Source organism: Syngnathus typhle, linkage group LG17 (genome assembly GCF_033458585.1).
Source record: "Syngnathus typhle isolate RoL2023-S1 ecotype Sweden linkage group LG17, RoL_Styp_1.0, whole genome shotgun sequence".
NCBI classification, from domain to species: domain Eukaryota; kingdom Metazoa; phylum Chordata; class Actinopteri; order Syngnathiformes; family Syngnathidae; genus Syngnathus; species Syngnathus typhle.
The window spans coordinates 4,627,418-4,644,278 of record NC_083754.1 but is presented as its reverse complement, the minus strand read 5'-3'; the positions used below and the strand labels follow the sequence as shown (position 1 = coordinate 4,644,278).

At 38.2% G+C, this 16,861-nt stretch overlaps 3 protein-coding genes across 8 annotated transcripts; 2 read left to right on the top strand and 1 right to left on the bottom strand.

Annotated features, from left to right (window-relative positions):
- Window positions 1-514: 514 nt before the first annotated feature.
- prkar1aa (protein kinase, cAMP-dependent, regulatory, type I, alpha (tissue specific extinguisher 1) a) lies at window positions 515-4,425 on the bottom strand. The gene is made up of 11 exons (XM_061303066.1): window positions 4,287-4,425; window positions 3,376-3,557; window positions 2,750-2,908; window positions 2,477-2,568; window positions 2,350-2,411; window positions 2,126-2,172; window positions 1,881-2,039; window positions 1,650-1,710; window positions 1,435-1,556; window positions 1,274-1,355; window positions 515-1,145 (listed from the first exon to the last, which is right to left on the bottom strand). Exons 2-11 carry the CDS (start codon window positions 3,547-3,549, stop codon window positions 973-975), a joined length of 1,131 nt encoding a protein of 376 aa, XP_061159050.1. The 5' UTR covers window positions 3,550-3,557; window positions 4,287-4,425; the 3' UTR covers window positions 515-972.
- A 588-nt stretch (window positions 4,426-5,013) lies between these two features.
- zgc:86896 (uncharacterized protein LOC415190 homolog) lies at window positions 5,014-8,514 on the top strand. 2 transcript variants are annotated; one of them, XM_061303068.1, is made up of 10 exons: window positions 5,014-5,174; window positions 5,627-5,752; window positions 6,013-6,117; window positions 6,223-6,445; window positions 6,592-6,699; window positions 6,807-7,013; window positions 7,410-7,485; window positions 7,791-7,981; window positions 8,107-8,194; window positions 8,328-8,514. In XM_061303068.1, exons 2-10 carry the CDS (start codon window positions 5,689-5,691, stop codon window positions 8,328-8,330), a joined length of 1,065 nt encoding a protein of 354 aa, XP_061159052.1. In that variant the 5' UTR covers window positions 5,014-5,174; window positions 5,627-5,688; the 3' UTR covers window positions 8,331-8,514. The 2 variants fall into 2 exon arrangements, with proteins under 2 accessions (XP_061159052.1, XP_061159051.1); XM_061303067.1 differs by having other exon boundaries at window positions 8,325-8,514.
- Window positions 8,515-9,142: 628 nt separating this feature from the next.
- wipi1 (WD repeat domain, phosphoinositide interacting 1) lies at window positions 9,143-15,601 on the top strand. Of its 5 annotated transcripts, none has more exons than XM_061303064.1 (13): window positions 9,143-9,520; window positions 10,629-10,711; window positions 11,083-11,252; window positions 11,555-11,651; window positions 11,939-12,036; window positions 12,238-12,330; window positions 12,409-12,479; window positions 12,631-12,738; window positions 13,046-13,204; window positions 13,377-13,484; window positions 13,678-13,778; window positions 14,122-14,222; window positions 14,880-15,601. In XM_061303064.1, the coding sequence occupies exons 1-13, from the start codon at window positions 9,423-9,425 to the stop codon at window positions 14,889-14,891; spliced, it is 1,299 nt and encodes a 432-aa protein (XP_061159048.1). In that variant the 5' UTR covers window positions 9,143-9,422; the 3' UTR covers window positions 14,892-15,601. The 5 variants fall into 5 exon arrangements, with proteins under 5 accessions (XP_061159048.1, XP_061159044.1, XP_061159047.1 ...); XM_061303060.1 differs by having other exon boundaries at window positions 14,875-15,601; XM_061303063.1 differs by having other exon boundaries at window positions 14,122-14,272.
- The last annotated feature ends 1,260 nt before the right edge of the window (window positions 15,602-16,861 follow it).

Genomic DNA, 16,861 nt, shown 5'->3' with positions numbered 1-16,861 from the left:
CCCTCACACCAGCCTCCTTAGGTCCATCATGACAAGCCAACCTTAAATTCCTCTTCCAGGTGGCAGCGAACATTCTGCCATTCATGTGTCACTTGTTGACGCCATCATCTGCATGACATTTTGAGTCATCACTCTGACTCGGACTTAAGATGCAACTGCTTACTGTATAAGCATCTGATATGAGTTGGATTAAGAAAAATAGAAGTACAGTACATCTTAGTTACAAATGCATTTGAATCAATTGTAAATTTGACCTTCAACTATTAAAAATTCAATTAAAAAAAAAAAGTCAGAGTATCAAAGATTTCTTTTGAGACTCAATAGCAGTCTCTGGTGGCTCTGAAGGAAATTGCATGGGCCACTCTGGGGCTGTTAGTGGCTGTGTTAAGAAAAGCTAATCTGACATTTGTGCAAGGTGTTGGCATTATTCATTAGGGCTGAGTATTAATTTGGATTTAGATAATTGATTCGATTTGATTCACAAAGGCCCAATTCAATTCACTTCAGGATTCGATTTCCGATTCAATTGACTTTTAATTCCATTATATCACACACCAATGTTTTACTGTGATAAGGAAGACTTTCTCAGAAGAACTAAACAAAAGTAGTTAAAATATCAATATCTATATTAAGAACCCAAAGCAGTTACATTAAAAGTGAACTTTTTATTTCACCTGACGTGACTAAAACACAAAGGCAAGAACTCAAACCACAAGGCAGGCTGTTTGGCTTCCGTTGTTTTTTTTAAAAGTGCTCATTGTGGAGATATGAAGACTCCACCCAATGCCAGTAACATAAAATAATTTATAACAACTACTGCAAAGCGCCGAAAGGTATCAAAGTGTCCCGTGAAAGAAAAAAAAACTGCATTTTTTTTCCCAATAAGGCATCTGCAGTTAAATTGGAAAGAGAGGTAAAATACAAAATGAACTGGACCTGTGTTGTGCATTTGAAACAAGAAAGGAAGGAAGTTCAAACAGAGAGGGAAACAAAGCTGTTGTACTGCTGGATGTTTCTCTTTAAGATGTCGGAGCAGGGGCCAAGGACTCTCTCAAAGCGTGGCCGATCCAATTTGACACACTTGAGGGGTCCGCATGCAACAACAGTTGCGGCACGAGGCCGGTTCATCAGTAGGGCAATCTCGCCTGAAAAAAAAGATGGACACAATTTAACACTGCTAAGCAAAATGTTTCAAAATATTGTAAATCCAGTCAAAGTATTTTTTATTCTAATTTCAAATACTACTAGTTTCTTCTGCTTGACTAGAACTTACCAAAGTAATCTGATGGTCCAAGTCTGCCAACTTCCACAAACTCCTGATCCTCGGACCGCCTCTGCAGCACTGCTGCTGTCCCCTAACGGCAAATAAAAGATGACGTGAACTGCCTTTCTAAAATCTAAACATCAATCTATAAATGAATCATTGAGGTTTACCTCCAAGATGATGAAAAACTCATCACCAGGCTCTCCTTGCACAACAATTTTTTGGTCATCTTCAAATTGCACTGTCTCCAAGGCGTCGGCCACAGTCAGACGCTCCCATTTTTCCAAAGACTCTGTTAAGATGGTAAGGAAATATGACGCATACACCCAAAAAAAATCTCTGTATTTACCATTTTTTACAATTCAAAATAAACATTTAAACTCACCTAAAATTGAAACTTTGCTCAGGAACTCCTCATACATCTTACGCTTTCTTAAAGTGCTTCCCTATAATTCAAATCCAATAAATTGTTAATATGTATGTATGCAGATATGTATATGATGTATACATATATGTATATATTTAACTCTCATCACTCAATGTAGATTTTATGATTATCATCCATCCATCCTGCTTATCCTAACGAGGGTCTGCCCTGTGAAAAAGCGCCGCTTACCATGAGTATTCTCCTGTAACTGTCTCTGTCAATCCCCCATAGCTTGACATCGGACCTTGCACGAACAGAAGCTGCTCGAGGTGTCCCGTAGATCAGAGCGAGCTCCCCAAAACTGCCACCCTCGCTAATGCTGGTCACCCACTCATTGTTCACATACACCTACAAGGAGATGCAAAAGAGCTTTCAGTCACAACACGTAATTCCAATCAAATGATCGGGCTCGATTTCCGATCATCCCTACTTACGTCCATTTCTCCCTGGTCGATAACATAGAAGTTATCTCCCTCGTCACCTGAAACACAGAAGGTGTTGTGTGACAAGATGTAAACAACATTATATTGTATTATTCAATAAAAAAAAAATCAACTATTATCTTTTGTGGACTGATATGAAACACTTAGTAAATCTTTACCATTTTTTTTTAGCCATATTGCCCTTAACATAAAAAGTCGACCAAAATTCAGATCACCTTGAATGATGACTGTTTCTCCACCAATGTAGTTGACAGAAAACATGGCATCAAAAATATCACTGTAGGAACAAAAGGAATTGTTTGATGAGCAAGAAATATTCATCAAAGCTGAAAGGTGTGATACCTTCTCTCATTGCTGTCTAAGTGGGCAAAGAGGATGTTCTTCTCCATGGCTTTGCCCAGAGCTGCCGTTGTCTTGTAGTCTTTTGGAATGACCTAACAAAGAAAGACAGAAAGTCACTTCAAAATCTATCATCGCAAAAGCGTGTGGAAGGAATATGAAGCTGCTAGCTATGCTAAGGCTAACTATGTCAACAAACAAAAGGATCGATGAGACATTTGATAAATGCAAAACACTTAAACAGGTGTGACCCAATATCTAAAAGATTGCCCTGACCTTCCTGACATAGGAAGCGGCATCTTCCTCCGTGTACACCTCAGCACTGATGGCTCCTCTCCTGCTCCTTCCCCTCAACAAAGGATTCATAGGTGGCGAAACCTCATCTTCACGTGAGTCCATGGACTTCTGCTGTAACACCATCTGCTGGACCTCTTCCTGTGTGTCAGTATGTTCATTTGCATGACAATTCTCTTAAATAGAAATATTGTTGAATACATAAATGGACATAGCTGTAATCTAAATGTTCAGTCATATTTATATTATATCAATATTTGGTACGCTGACAGCAGACTTAGATGTCAATCTCATACTGGATGTTTAGTCAACAGAGTGTGGAAAAAAAACACACAATTGGTTAATACTCTCCAGCAATCCTGACTAATGACACAATTATATTTCCAACTTTGCTGCAACATAGTATGCTGACACACTGCTCTCTTTCACTGATGTGTGCCCACAATGGCAACAATGTGACCGTTGCTAGTGAATACTGTCATGCAACATTTTTGCATCATGTCAAAAATGGCACTAGTCTTATCATGCATGGTACGATACGGCACGGTCCTACTGACTGAATCATGAAGCCAGTTGTATTATATCAGAGGTTTTGTGTAAGAAACAACCTTCTCCAGTCTTGCAAAGAGGTCCCGGAGGAATGCCATGGGTCGTTCGGGCCGGGCTGTGCACAGCTGGACAATGCAGTCTTTGAGCACCTGCTGAATGTTGTGCTTTTGAACATAGATCTCGCATTCTCGTAGCTTGCGCTCATCCTCATTGTTTGTACTACATGAAGCCATTTTGTGATCTGTAGGAGACAGAAATTGCAAATTAGAGGTAGTAGAAAGGAGTCGCTTATAAGAACTCGGTTGCAATTCTTGTGTCAATAATAATAAACTGCAGTGTGGCAGGAAGGCAAAAACAATCGGTCTCTAACGCTGCCTTAAAAAAAAAAAAAGAAGAGGAATTTAGGTAAATATTATTTATGGACTGACAACAGTGTGCAATCAAATTAGTAACAGTGGTGTGTTTTCCCAATATGGTCAAAATGTCCCAATTTCCTTTATCGTTCTATGGCCGTCTGAGACTAACAATGACTAAAGGGAAAAGTATTTCCATCTATTCATGCTAGTATTAAATATATATTTAAATACTGCAATTATTGCAAACTACAACTGTTTCTATTTGATTTAAACAGTTTTGACAAAGAACCCGTTAAGTGGTGTAATAATAACTTAATACTATAACTTAATTAGATCAAGTATGCAAAACACTTAAGCTGACTTTCGAGAAAAATATAATTAAGTTTAAAAGTCAAAGCGCTCTCTGTTGGTAATGAAAAGCCAGTCTATGTGGTAATAACGAAACAAATTCGTAATTAACATGTAATATGGTAAATAAAGTTTTTAACGATACAAGCTAACGCCAAAACGACAGGAACGCTAACCGCAAACATCTTTAATAGTCACTCATTTAATTCCAAAACATTAACACGTTGCAGCTAAAAATGCAAACTTGACAAAAGTCCTCTTCTTACCAAGTCGTGTTCCTGTTTGTTTTCGTTCGAGCCGTCGTGACCTACTTCCGCTAGCACGGTTTTACGCTAACTTCCTGTTTTCGAAAAGTACTGTGCAGCTTTTGTGTTATGTGCTCGGTTACATAACTCGAGTTCGAGCCGTCTTGCTCCGTCTGCTGCAGTATTCATCAGAAATATATCTTTTTTTAAATCGATGGAAATCTAATCAAATATGGTGCCTGCTATAAATTTGCATTATTTATCGATTTATTTATTTTCACACTAACTCTCTCCCACGTTTGTAAAAACGGGTAGATTGTGCATTTTGGACTTGGACGACCTTAAGTGGCACTTAAGTGGCCGGATGAACTTTATTAACTGCCAACCTATAAATTAGTTTAATACCACCGTTATTATGGAATCAATTTTCCAGAATAATCTACAAAGAAATATAAGTATAGGCAATATGTTACAGAACGCATTTTGTTTATTAGAGGATAAATTCCATTATTACTGAAGCAAGAAACATTGTATCATATTTTGGGTTGTAAAAAAACGAGACTTTTTTTTATATCTGAAGTTTCAACTATTTTTTTTTTTCTTTTACCTCATGGAAGGATTGATAGAATGTATGCAGTCATTGCCAAATAACATAAAGGCAATCATAAAAACAAAATCTTAAATAAACGTGTCCCCTCACACACATCTGAAATAATAATTACACTACTTTATATGAGTATGTTGTTCCGTCCATATTAGAAACTGAACACTGTCACTCAGACACACCCACTTTTCTTTTACTCCCTTCAGTAATAACACAATGACTTCCTTGTAGTACGACTGCACAGCTTCATTCGTGTCGACTGGCCAGAGTCCACGAATACACAGCTCATCTGAATTCCACAAAAGGTAACTCGTTATAATGTTTTGTCACGTCCACTCGGCTAATTCAATATTTTCTAATAAATCCATAAAGCGGGGGAATAGGGGTGATGCATTTAGCAGTCTACCTGGAGCTTGTGACTATGTTGGCTGAAAATCCTTAATAGTAGCATTTTAAATAACAAAACAAGTAATACAAATCCAAGTTTTCTTATTTGGATGAGGTCATATAGTAGGTAGCAAAGCAGGCAAAGTAGAATTGTGTTTGCACAGTATGCACCACTCCCAAAAAGGTGTGTATTATATTTTGAAATAATTATTCACGAGAAGCCAGACAAGTCCAAAGGACTAAATGTCTAAGTGTAAACCAAAAAAAAGTGAAATTAAAATGTAATGCTAACTAAGAGTGTGAAAATATTGATTAAAAATATTTAATGTATGATATTGCGCATTTTTTACTCTTTCCTCCCTGATCGTAGACTCGGGAGACCATCTGGGCTGGCAGCCGCATTCCAAAAGCTTCTCCCATCTTTGTTCAGACATGTCACGCTACAGTTTTGGTTTGGAGCCACTTTCCTGCCACACCTGGAATAAAAACAAGACACGTAGGTGAAACACAGTCAACCACTTTTTATAGTCAAGTTTATTTCAAAATTGGGCTTGCCCACGAATGCTTGACACTGCAGCATGCATTTCCTCTATCCCGTAATTGCATTAATACTGCCAGCGGAATTACTAGGATCAAATTACCAAAACAGTAAATGGACTAAAGAGCTTCACTGATGGGAACACTGTCGAGCACTGCTGAGTACATTATGTTGTTTTGCACACAGAGTACAAAAATGATATATTTCTTTCCATATAGAAATTGCAGTAAGCCCCAACAACAATGTGGTGAACATTTATGAAAAGAAAGGTGCAGACTGGATCAAGATCCACGAACTTAATGAGCACAGTGGACGTATCACAGGTACAGCAGCTTGAGGCAAGGGTGTCTTCAACTTCAAACTACATTTTGTTCCTGTATTTGAATTGGATTTATTACCTCTTCTATGTCATTTAATGATGTTCCCAGGCATTGACTGGGCCCCTGAGTCCAATCGTATCGTCACTTGCGCTTCCGACCGCAACGCCTACGTGTGGACTCTAAAAGATGGCTCGTGGAAGCCCACTCTGGTTCTCGTACGGATCAACCGTGCAGCCACCTGCGTCAAGTGGTCACCTCTGGAGAACAAGTTTGCCTTGGGCAGTGGAGCTCGACTCATCTCTGTCTGCTACTTTGAGAAGGAAAATGATTGGTAAAAGCAAAATGGAGGCCAACTTTGAGTTTTCCGAGGAAAATCTCAAATTGGATAAATGCTACATTCTAGTTTTAAAATAGCCCTTTTATAGTTTCATTTTATCAGAATGCTTTTTTTTTTTTTTTGCATTTTATTACCAACAGGTGGCTGAGTAAGCACATCAAAAAGCCCATTCGCTCCACCATTCTGAGCCTGGATTGGCATCCCAATAACATTCTTCTGGCAGCTGGATCTGCAGACTTCCACTGCAGGTATGTCTAATCCCATAATGAACTCTGTTTGTGGTTAGCTGGCGACCAGTCCAGGGTGTACCCAAATACTGCTGGAAAAGTCTGAGAGTGAATGAATGAATTTTTAGGATTTTCTCAGCCTACATAAAGGACATTGAGGATAAACCTGGACCCACCGCTTGGGGAGCCAAAATGCCTTTTGGGGAGTTGATGTTTGAGAATAAGGACTGTGGAGGCTGGGTGCACAGTGTTTCCTTCTCACCGAGTGGAGACCAGTTGGCTTGGGTGTCCCACAACAGCAGCATCAGTGTGGCTGACGCTGCCCGTGGAAAAGAGTAAGTACTACTGAAATAAGAGACACATCATCCATACATGAAGCAACCAATGATATTTACTTATATCCCTAAAACAAACGTTAACTTGTGGTATGTTTGTGCTATTCTAGTGATGGCCACCTGATGGCAGTAATGTGCTTAAAATAGTAATACTGTATGTAAACAGAAATGAATATGAACCATGTTAATGACAACTGTTGTACAACAGTGATAAATATCGTGTATATTATATTTGCAAAATGAATACAATGTATGGCAGTTTTGATTGGACACAATTTACTTGATTACATCATTGTTATTTGCAATTGGGAAACATGATGGGAATATCAAAACTTGAAGCTATTATATGTATACCTTTATTGACATTATATTTGTTGATTGCTTTTGTTTGTTCAGGACAACACAGATGAGCATTGACAGTCTTCCACTGCTGAGCATCCTATATGTCACCCCCACTGAGATTGTTGCTGCGGTAATTATTGACCTGCCACGTACACGTTAATGTGTGCATGTCTGTGTGTGTGTTGCACCCTTTGACCAAAAGCTGGTTGATAAGGGAACACTGGACATGCCCAGATCTGCACATTAAGTGCATAAAGTGCTGCCTCAACAAATGCTTATATCATTTATACTGGTGTCAGGCACTCGTTAATATTCCGCAAAGATGGCTCAGCTTCTGCAAATAGAAGCTGAATGCCTCGGTCAACCCCCAAGCTCCTCCCCCCCTGTCGTCACGGCAACAAAATTGTGTTTCTAACACTTATTTATGTCTCTCAGGGGCATGACTGTTGTCCCTACCAGTACACCTATAAGGGACCAGGCTCTCTGGGATTTGTAAAGAAGCTGGACATTCCCAAGCAATCTTCCAGAGGTGGCATTTCAGCCATGCAGCACTTTCAGAACCTGGATAAGAGGGCCACCAATGAGGACAGAAACGATTTGGGCACCCTTCACCAGAACAGCATCACGTAAGAAATGCTATACTTTTCCCTTCTCTAACATTAAATAACCAATAAACTGTTTGGATTTCACATGTCCTCATGAATAAAATCCCCAATGACAATCTTTTGCACATTTCTCTTTTGTCCTGTAGGCAGTTGTGTGTTGTTAAGAGAGCAACTAATGTGGAGAAGTACAGCAGTGTGGGACTCGATGGAGCCATGGTTATGTGGGATTTTAAGGTAAAGTATTTGCGGTAAAATAAAGAATATATTACGTCGTGTGTTTGAATGCATTCAAACATGACGCAACCTGGAGTTGGCACCATTTTCTGTTGATTACTCAATTAGAAGTGTGTATTTTTGTTTGCAGCAGTGATCCAAAGCTGCTGGTCATGGGCCTGGTTTCACCAATCAAGACTTCTCTACTGATGGCTACTGTGCCTACAAATAACCACAATAGAAGTCAAATACTGTACTTGATTGTGATTATTGGAAAAAAAATTATCAGTGTCCACCGTATCATTATAATTTGTCAATAAAATGCTTTTCAAATAAGTGGATATCCTGTCGCAGTACAATATTGTCATTGCAAGATCACTCAAAGGAGGCCCATGCAAGACGTTTTCGACACTGTGTTAAGTCTAAAAAGGCTTGTTTATTTATAAAATTTTATTGATTACTGTAAAGCACGACTGTCAAACTCAAGACCGGGGAGCCACTTGCACCCCACCACAACCAAATTAAGTGTCTACTTCTACTACTTTTTTTTTTGTAAATTAAAAGACCCTAAATGATATGGAAAGGCAAGGAAGTTATAGCAGCTCACAGCTTTAAAAATAATAATAATAATAATAAGACTTTTGAGACATGATATCAAGACAATTGATTGACCAAAGTCCTTCTGTTTTTCCCTTAATGCTTTCAGTTTTAAAGTGAGCGTGTCAAACCTTTGAATGACACCGTGTGTATGAATTGTAACCTTGTTGAATTTGTCTGTTTTGTACGATCATGTATGCTTAAAGTGCTGGAGAATTGTGGCCGCTTCTCGTGAATGGGCTGGCAAAAACAAAAGCCCTCTTACACTAGCTAGCCAATGAAAACACACGACCATAAATCAGACCAATCATAATCCAAGATAGTGAAAACATGGTCCACTACTAACCAATCCCATAAAGCAATGCTGTGACGTCACACAGTCAGCTGTTCTTGTTTTGCTTCTTTTCCTCCCTTCTTTTTCTTGAAGGTCCGAAAACCGTCCTCCCCAAAAATATCGGCACAGAAACAAAATTTCAGTATTTTTCAAACGGAGAAAACTCCGACTCTGCCTGTTGAATCTACACCTACTCCTCCCAGTCCAGTTTTCCGCAACATTGGAGTCGTCTTCCGCCGTCATCGAGCAAAGAGGTTCGACCGATCCCAGGCCTCCAGTCCGCGGCGGAGGGAGGGAAGGAGGTCGCTGGGAATCGGGATGGAGTCAGCAGTGGGTGCCAGTGGGCCTGGTGGACCGGACGGACCGGACGGACCGGGAGGCCGGTTCAGATGCGCCTCGTTCAACCAAGACGCTACGTAAGGAAGCAGACACGAGTGATAGACTTTATATGTCTCTAATCCACCCTCCCATGTAGTCTAATGCTGTCGCTTTACGACGAGTATCCAGAACCACCGCAAATCTAGCTAATTAATCGACTCGGGGGGGGGGTTTCTGCTTCCAATAAACCCACAGTGCATTCCTGCTAAAACGTGCTCCAGCGGGCCATCCTCTATAAAAACAACGGTATGATGCTGGGAAAGCCTTCAAACCCGAGAAAGGAATTAATCCCATATGTTAACCAACTGTTTACTATTATGTTAGCTGGTCTTTTAAGCAAAACAGAACGGGAAGGGTTCTCACAAAGGGCTGTTTTATGATGCGATTTTGCACATTAAGTACCTGTGCGTGCCCTTCTAGTATGTTTCCTTTCAAAATGAAAGCAACTAACTACTAATCTGTAATAATTTGTAGCTCTAATATAATCACACTGCTTTTTTTTTTTTAAATTGCCTTATACCAAACAGTACTTATTGGGTGTAACTTGTGTGTCTTTTATTGGTTTGACTCATCACATTGAACAGGATGACACACAATTTCTGTCTTTGGTATTTTCCATATTTAATCCTTTTTTGAAAACACAATTGAGACTGTCAGTCTAAGTATACTCATATCCAGTCCAAAAACAAAAACCTGTTCTTTAAAAAGCACGCCTTTAAATTGGAAAATTAAATTATAAACCGTGGCAGCACGGTGGTGAGTAGTTAGCAATGCTGCCTCACAGCAAATTGATGCGTTGTGGGTTCCTGGGTTCCTCCCACAGGCCATAACATGTTTGTTAGGTACGTTGTAGAATGGTCTGAATGCTCACCTCTAAGTAGATGGCAATCGGCGGATGGATGTTCGTATCTGACACTCATTATGTATTGTTTCCATTTTATAAAGACAATTTTCACGAAACAAAACAACATACTGCTTCTATTTCACGCCTTCTACTCTCTGCCCACTATTTTCTGCTGGAGTCTTGCTTGTAAACAGGATGAGGCAGGACAGGAATGTACAGATCTTGTACTGATCAGGAGGCCATTAAGCATTCAAAAAAAGAAAGTGATATCAGTCAAATACTTTTTGCTTTGTGGATGGCAGGTCATTGGCTTTGGGAACAAAGACTGGGTACAAGCTGTTTTCTTTGACCACAGTGGATAAACTGGATTGCATTCATGAGAGTGGTAAGTATAGACAGCTTACATGATTTTTATTTCCCCTTAATAATGAGCTAATCTTGTTGCGATGGCTTGTTAGTATGGCACATTGTGCTTTTTACAGTTTCTAAATTGAATAAATGACGGCAAGACAGGTAGACTCATTCTTGAGTTTCCCGTCCCAGATTGACCTAATGCCAGGCAATGTCTTTAGGTTTGTAGAAAGTGTGTTAATATTATAGTTAAGACCAATTTAAATCCGCTTACTTTCCTTGGACTCAACAAATGACCGTAGAATTATCTGGTTGTTGTTTTTTAAAGACCGTATTTCTCTGAGTAGCAAAGATCTGTTTTTTTTTGTTCACTGTTGACAATATGTCTGTTCCCCGTCGTCCCAGCAGAGGCTTCCAACGTTTACATCGTGGAACGTCTCTTCTCTAGCAGTCTGGTCGTTGTCGTAAGCACCACCACACCACAGCGTATGAACATCTACCACTTCAAGAAGGGTACAGAGATTTGTAACTACAGCTACCCCAACAATATACTGGCTGTCAAGCTCAACAGACATGTAAGATGGTGGCGACTGGTTCAAAACTCACCAAAGAAATAACATGGATGGATTATTGTTTGAACGCAGCTTCTAGGAAAGGAGAGCTACCAAATTTTAATTTGCTTATACGTTGTGAAGGAGCTAAACAATTGTTATTTTGAATCAGCTAAACCATCATTGACATTGTGCATTCCTGTTTCTTTAAATGTATGATTTTATTTCAAAATGTTCTGACAGGGTCTAGTTTTATGTGTTTTTCAATGAAGGTTTGTAATACACAGAGATTTCTATAGTATAACTACTTTTTATTTGTCATGCAGAGGCTTGTTGTATGCCTGGAGGAATCCATTTATATCCACAACATCAAAGACATGAAGCTCCTCAAGACTCTGCTCAACATTCCGTCCAACCCTTCAGGTAACCAGCTGATTCGTGGAGTAAATGTTATTTCTTTTAACATTATACCCACCAGTGAAATTTACTTATAAACAAAAACATGCCATCACTGAACATCCATGAGGTCAAATCAAAGACCGCTAAATGTCAAAAAATGTCAAAGCAGTTTTTGTCTGAATTGTTTGGCCGCTTTGTTCTCTGTGTATAATGCAAAAGCTATTTCCTACTACACTAAAATATTGATTTTACTCGCTTCGATCCTACGCGACTTTTGATCATCGCTAAAAAAAATCCCTTTTTCTTTTCAGGCCTTTGTGCTCTATCCACCAATCATTCCAACTCCTACCTGGCATACCCTGGCAGCACTACAATGGGAGAGATAATAGTTTATGATGCCAAAAATATGGTAAGAAAAAAATGGAGATGCAAAAAAACAAATGCAGTCAAAGTACAAAAGTATATTCATATCATATTGAGTGCAATTTCTATTGTTATTGGTCAGGTGATTATTGCAACATATATTGAATCATATTGATATACATTTTTAGAAACATGCCAGTGTGATTTATAATTTGTATCTTTTGCAAAATCCTGTTGGTGGTTTCAGAGCACAGTGACGATGGTCCCGGCACACGACAGTCCTCTGGCAGCTCTTTGTTTCAATGCCTCAGCCACCAAACTTGCCAGCGCCTCAGAGCGGGTAATTCAAACCTATAGATGCAACATCTTTACATGTCAGATCTGAAAAGTGTAAAATCATCTTAACTGTCTTTTATAGGGCACTGTAATCCGAGTGTTTTCCATTCCTGAGGGCTTCCGTCTATTTGAATTCCGTCGTGGCATGAAGAGGTCAGATATTCATCGCACTCTGGACCCCCCTGATCTACATACTGCATTAATTTTTAAAATCGCACGTATTTTATTTCTTTTTTTATTCTGATTAAGACAGCCTTAAAAATTTTAATTCCTGATAGCATATATTTGTGTTTTTTTTCTGCAGGTACGTCAACATAAGCTCTTTGTCCTTCAGTCCTGATGCCCAGTTCCTCTGTGCTTCCAGCAACACCGAAACAGTACATATCTTTAAACTGGAGCAAGAGGGACCAAGGTACACACACATACGCACGGATTCACAAAGATCATGTCCAAAATTGAAACATATTTGGTCAAATTTGACCATTGCCTCAGGCTTTTGGAGACCCATCTCTGTTGAATTGTACATTTTGAAAAATGTGTGAAACAACCTTCAAGAAAAATGTAAGTGATGGTAGATAAAAACATAATTAGGGTGTCTTTAAATAGGGTATTTATAAATTACTGATTTTTACACTCAGCTAAAAGTACGCAATCCCTTTAAGTACACACAGGCGGATTTCCTGTTTGAATCTTGGGAATTTCTTTTTTCCTGCATACAGTGGAGAAGAGACAGACACTTGGTCAGCTTATGTGGGGAAGATGTTCACAGCAGCAAGCAGCTACCTACCTGCTCAGGTGTCTGGCATGATGAGCCAGGACCGCGCCTTTGCCACAGTTCATCTCGTCACGTCGGGCCAGAATATCTGTGCTCTGGCCACGTAAGGCAATTTTTTTTTTTTGCTTTTGCAGAGAGACCTGACTTTACCTATATTATTATATCATAAGTTATTTGTTTTTTAGTCATAAATCCATGAAATGATTCGAAGCAGTCATCGCAAATGCGCAAAAGCAATCCTTCGATGTGTGTCAAAATTCATCTAATTGTTCCAGGATCCAGAAGCATCCACGTTTGCTGGTGGCTACAGCTGATGGCCAGCTTTTCATCTACAATGTGAATCCACAGGATGGAGGCGAATGCATGTTGGCATACAATCACAGGTCAGCCAATAGAAATGAATGTGAAATAGTTTGGGATTTTTCAAGTGACTTTATTATTAGTTATTTTTTTGTAAATTTTTCATTTTTGTAGTTTTAGCATTCCTTTTAGTTTTGTTCAGTTTTTGAAAAGACACTTATTAGCAGACAAAAATGTAGTACTCTGATCTAAAAGGATTTGTTCCTCCTCTTTTAGGCTTTTGGGTGTTGACGACCTGATGCCAGCACAAGTGTGTCCCTCATATGCTGCAACTGTTGCCTTACCAGCATCTAGTCCCATCACAGCAACTCTTACTGGTTAGTAGCCTTACACTATCTGTCAATTAGTTACTTCATGACACAAAGACTCAGACTGAATCGATTCATTACACTAAAATTGCTATTATTTCTTCCATTGGAAATTATTCCAAGTATCATAAAGAGTATGGGGAAAAATTCAAGATAAGTTTGGTTGCATAATTACAGTGCTTGAATCTCGCAGACCCAAATTTAGATTATTTTGTTGTGTGACTGCAAATTTTCTTTATCTTTGTAGAATTGTGTGTTTGAATGGTCACCTTAAATATCAACTCGTGTGGTATATGTAATGGTGGGAAGGTTGATTGAATAGTTTGTTCTCTTCATTTGTCCACCACTCCAGGTTACTCTGAAGATGGTGGGGCAAAGAACGGGGAAGTCATCCCAGAACACGAGTTTGCTGATGGACCCGTGTGTCTGGATGATGAGAACGAGTTTCCTCCTGTGAGCATCCAGAAGTGCTAACTAAGCAAGCTCCTGTAGTAGTTAAACCGGTAACATTCTGCTTTGTAAAACTGATGGGAATGTATTTATTGAGCATGTTTTCTATAAGAAATTCTTTCAACAATCATAAGAAACAGAAATGGATTGACAAAAGAAATGATCATATGTTTATGATTAGATGAATGGTTGATGGTTTTACTCCAACCTTAGATTATTAAGGTCACAGTGCTTCGTTTGTAAACCACCAAAATTTAACTGTGTGAGAAGTTTCAAGTGAATTTGACTTGGAAACAATTTTGGGACTTTATAATACCGTACTGCCATCTTAAGGTTAACGGGTGAAAATCATGCAGCGAAAACTTCTTTGTGAAAGAAAAGCAAATATGTTTGACCTTCTTTAACTATATTAATGTTACTAAATTATTAGTTAATTAGCAGTCAAGTACTTGTCATAGAAAATATATTTTTTTAAAAGTGGCAGTCACTTCAGATTAGTTTTTCATTCTCACACAAGTGTAAAATGGAGTTTACTGTAATGAGTTCGTCCTTGTGAGATAGACTGAAGATTCTTTGTTTACAAATGTATGCATGATTAGAAACTTGCCTTTCATATAATGTGGAGACAAAACTAATCTTTCATGTGTTTTGGTAGATTAGTTGGTGTCGTGATGGGACCAGAGTTGGCCGGGGGAGGCGCTCGTGAGATGATCAAGGTCAGCCCAAGAAAGCGAGGCAAGCAGGAAAACACTTTTCATGGTGCCAAGCTCCACTTTTAGCAATGAGAAAAAAAAAAAATAGTTTCAATTAGATTTTGAGAAACAAGGCACTAACAATTAAAAAAAAAAAAAATCCTATACGGAAATAGTTACATAAATGTGCCAGTTTGCCAGTGTTCCAGAACAATACCTTAATGGTAGGAATCTGATTTTGTCGAAGTGGCCTGAAACTTTTTACAATTTTATTCACAATATCATCTGTGAGATTGGAGGTTTTATTTTATTTTTAGTCATGGCAACTTAAAAGGAAATCAGGGAGATAATGCTTCAGTGTTTTATGAATATTTGAGGTGCATGCTGGGACAGCAATATAACCATGATTTTCAAAGCTCTATTACTTGACAAATATTTTATTAAAGTGTATTATTGTAGCAACATGGTTTGCCTAAATAATATCTTTAGTTCATATTCATAACATCTCATTTTTAATCTGTATTTTATTTTAAGTGTTGACATGAGTCATGTGTCCTGAATACAGGTCAGAAAATTTAAATGTACTGTATGTTGTTTGTGTCTATTATCATTTGTATAACAAAGCAAAGTATTTTGCTGATTGCACAAAACCAAAAGAAATAAACAAGGAAAGAGGCATAAAACTCCTAAGTGGGATTTTGTTTCATTGTTCTTGTTAATCTCGCATTTTATTAGTAAAAAAAAAAAAATTGATTGTATTTATTTGTTTTAACAAGACAGCTGTGAGTTTATGTATAAAGGTCCAGTTTTAAAAGATTTACTGCTTATATAAAGGTGTTAACCATTGTTGCGTAAGTATGCTAAGCTGTCAGCAAAAAATGATTTATTCCGGTTTACAGTCAAAGGTTCAGAATGAGTTGGCACAGTTTTTAACAAAGGGCATTGTAAACGTACTAACGGCATACACATATGCCAACTTCACTTGAAAAGGTAAAGTTCTCAAAAACAGCAAGAAACTTTTTGTTCTCAATTGTAATAATTACTTAAAACAATGAACAATGTAAAAATTACAGGTTTTATGATGGCATCAAATTGGACTGAACTGATCAACTTCAAATGATTTGCTTTGTGTTTGAAATCAGAACATGTCACTATATTCAACTTCTATTATTATTTTTTTACTATTATCATTATCACATTTCATTCCTCATTCAAGTCCAAAAGTCCACTACCTTTATGACTTGTATGACCTTTTTTTTTACTGTATGGATTACAGTAAAGGCTCAACAGAAAGCGTTTTGGTTATCAGCATGTGTTCGTTATTGCATTATGCAACTTAGGCAAACATGAGAGACATACCGCTGGCTGAGGATTTAAACAAGAAGAAAAAAAAATGCTGCCAAAGAAAATATGCACATTATGTAAAGTGAAAAAACAGCAATGTATCTAAAAACAAATGATCTTGTGGGAAGTTATGACATAATTAGCGCAAGTTATCATAGCGCAGTGTGCAGTTTACACCCGTTGAACTTGGACTACGTAACAGCACAGTTCCCCTCGTCTGCTCTGAGAGAGCAATATATTGAATCTACTTATTAGGTTCAGTAGTTTATTTTCAATAAAAATAATTTAAGTCATGATGCATTGGTTGGGATAATTTCCAATTCAGAAGTACACACCACCATTAAAGTAGGAATGTTTATTAATTATGTTGCAAATCTTTTGCAACCAATATTCAACAGAATATTCTACAAAGACTTCAAATGTATGAAGGCTGGTTTTGGGAAAAATAGAAAAACAAAGCATCGCCAAAAGGGTCAGTCGTTAGTGAGCAAAGGTCGGGGTTCACCGCAACAATTGGATGAGGAAATAGTCCTAAAGTTCAAGAATAATGTAATGTAACAATGTTAATGTTTACGCAAGGAATTTAATCAGTTATGCTACATATAA

Coding starts and splice junctions, on each gene's coding strand:
- zgc:86896 (XM_061303067.1), top strand. CDS start 5,689: ATGTCACGCTACAGTTTTGGTTTGGAGCCACTTTCCTGCCACACCTGG. Junction 6,700..6,806: donor TCTGCAGACTTCCACTGCAG/GTATGTCTAATC, acceptor ATGAATTTTTAG/GATTTTCTCAGCCTACATAA. Junction 7,014..7,409: donor GACGCTGCCCGTGGAAAAGA/GTAAGTACTACT, acceptor TTGTTTGTTCAG/GACAACACAGATGAGCATTG.
- prkar1aa (XM_061303066.1), bottom strand. CDS start 3,549: ATGGCTTCATGTAGTACAAACAATGAGGATGAGCGCAAGCTACGAGAA. Junction 2,909..3,375: donor TCTTTGCAAGACTGGAGAAG/GTTGTTTCTTAC, acceptor ACTGACACACAG/GAAGAGGTCCAGCAGATGGT. Junction 2,569..2,749: donor CCGCTTCCTATGTCAGGAAG/GTCAGGGCAATC, acceptor TTTCTTTGTTAG/GTCATTCCAAAAGACTACAA.
- wipi1 (XM_061303060.1), top strand. CDS start 9,423: ATGGAGTCAGCAGTGGGTGCCAGTGGGCCTGGTGGACCGGACGGACCG. Junction 11,253..11,554: donor CTGTCAAGCTCAACAGACAT/GTAAGATGGTGG, acceptor TTTGTCATGCAG/AGGCTTGTTGTATGCCTGGA. Junction 12,331..12,408: donor TTGCCAGCGCCTCAGAGCGG/GTAATTCAAACC, acceptor TGTCTTTTATAG/GGCACTGTAATCCGAGTGTT.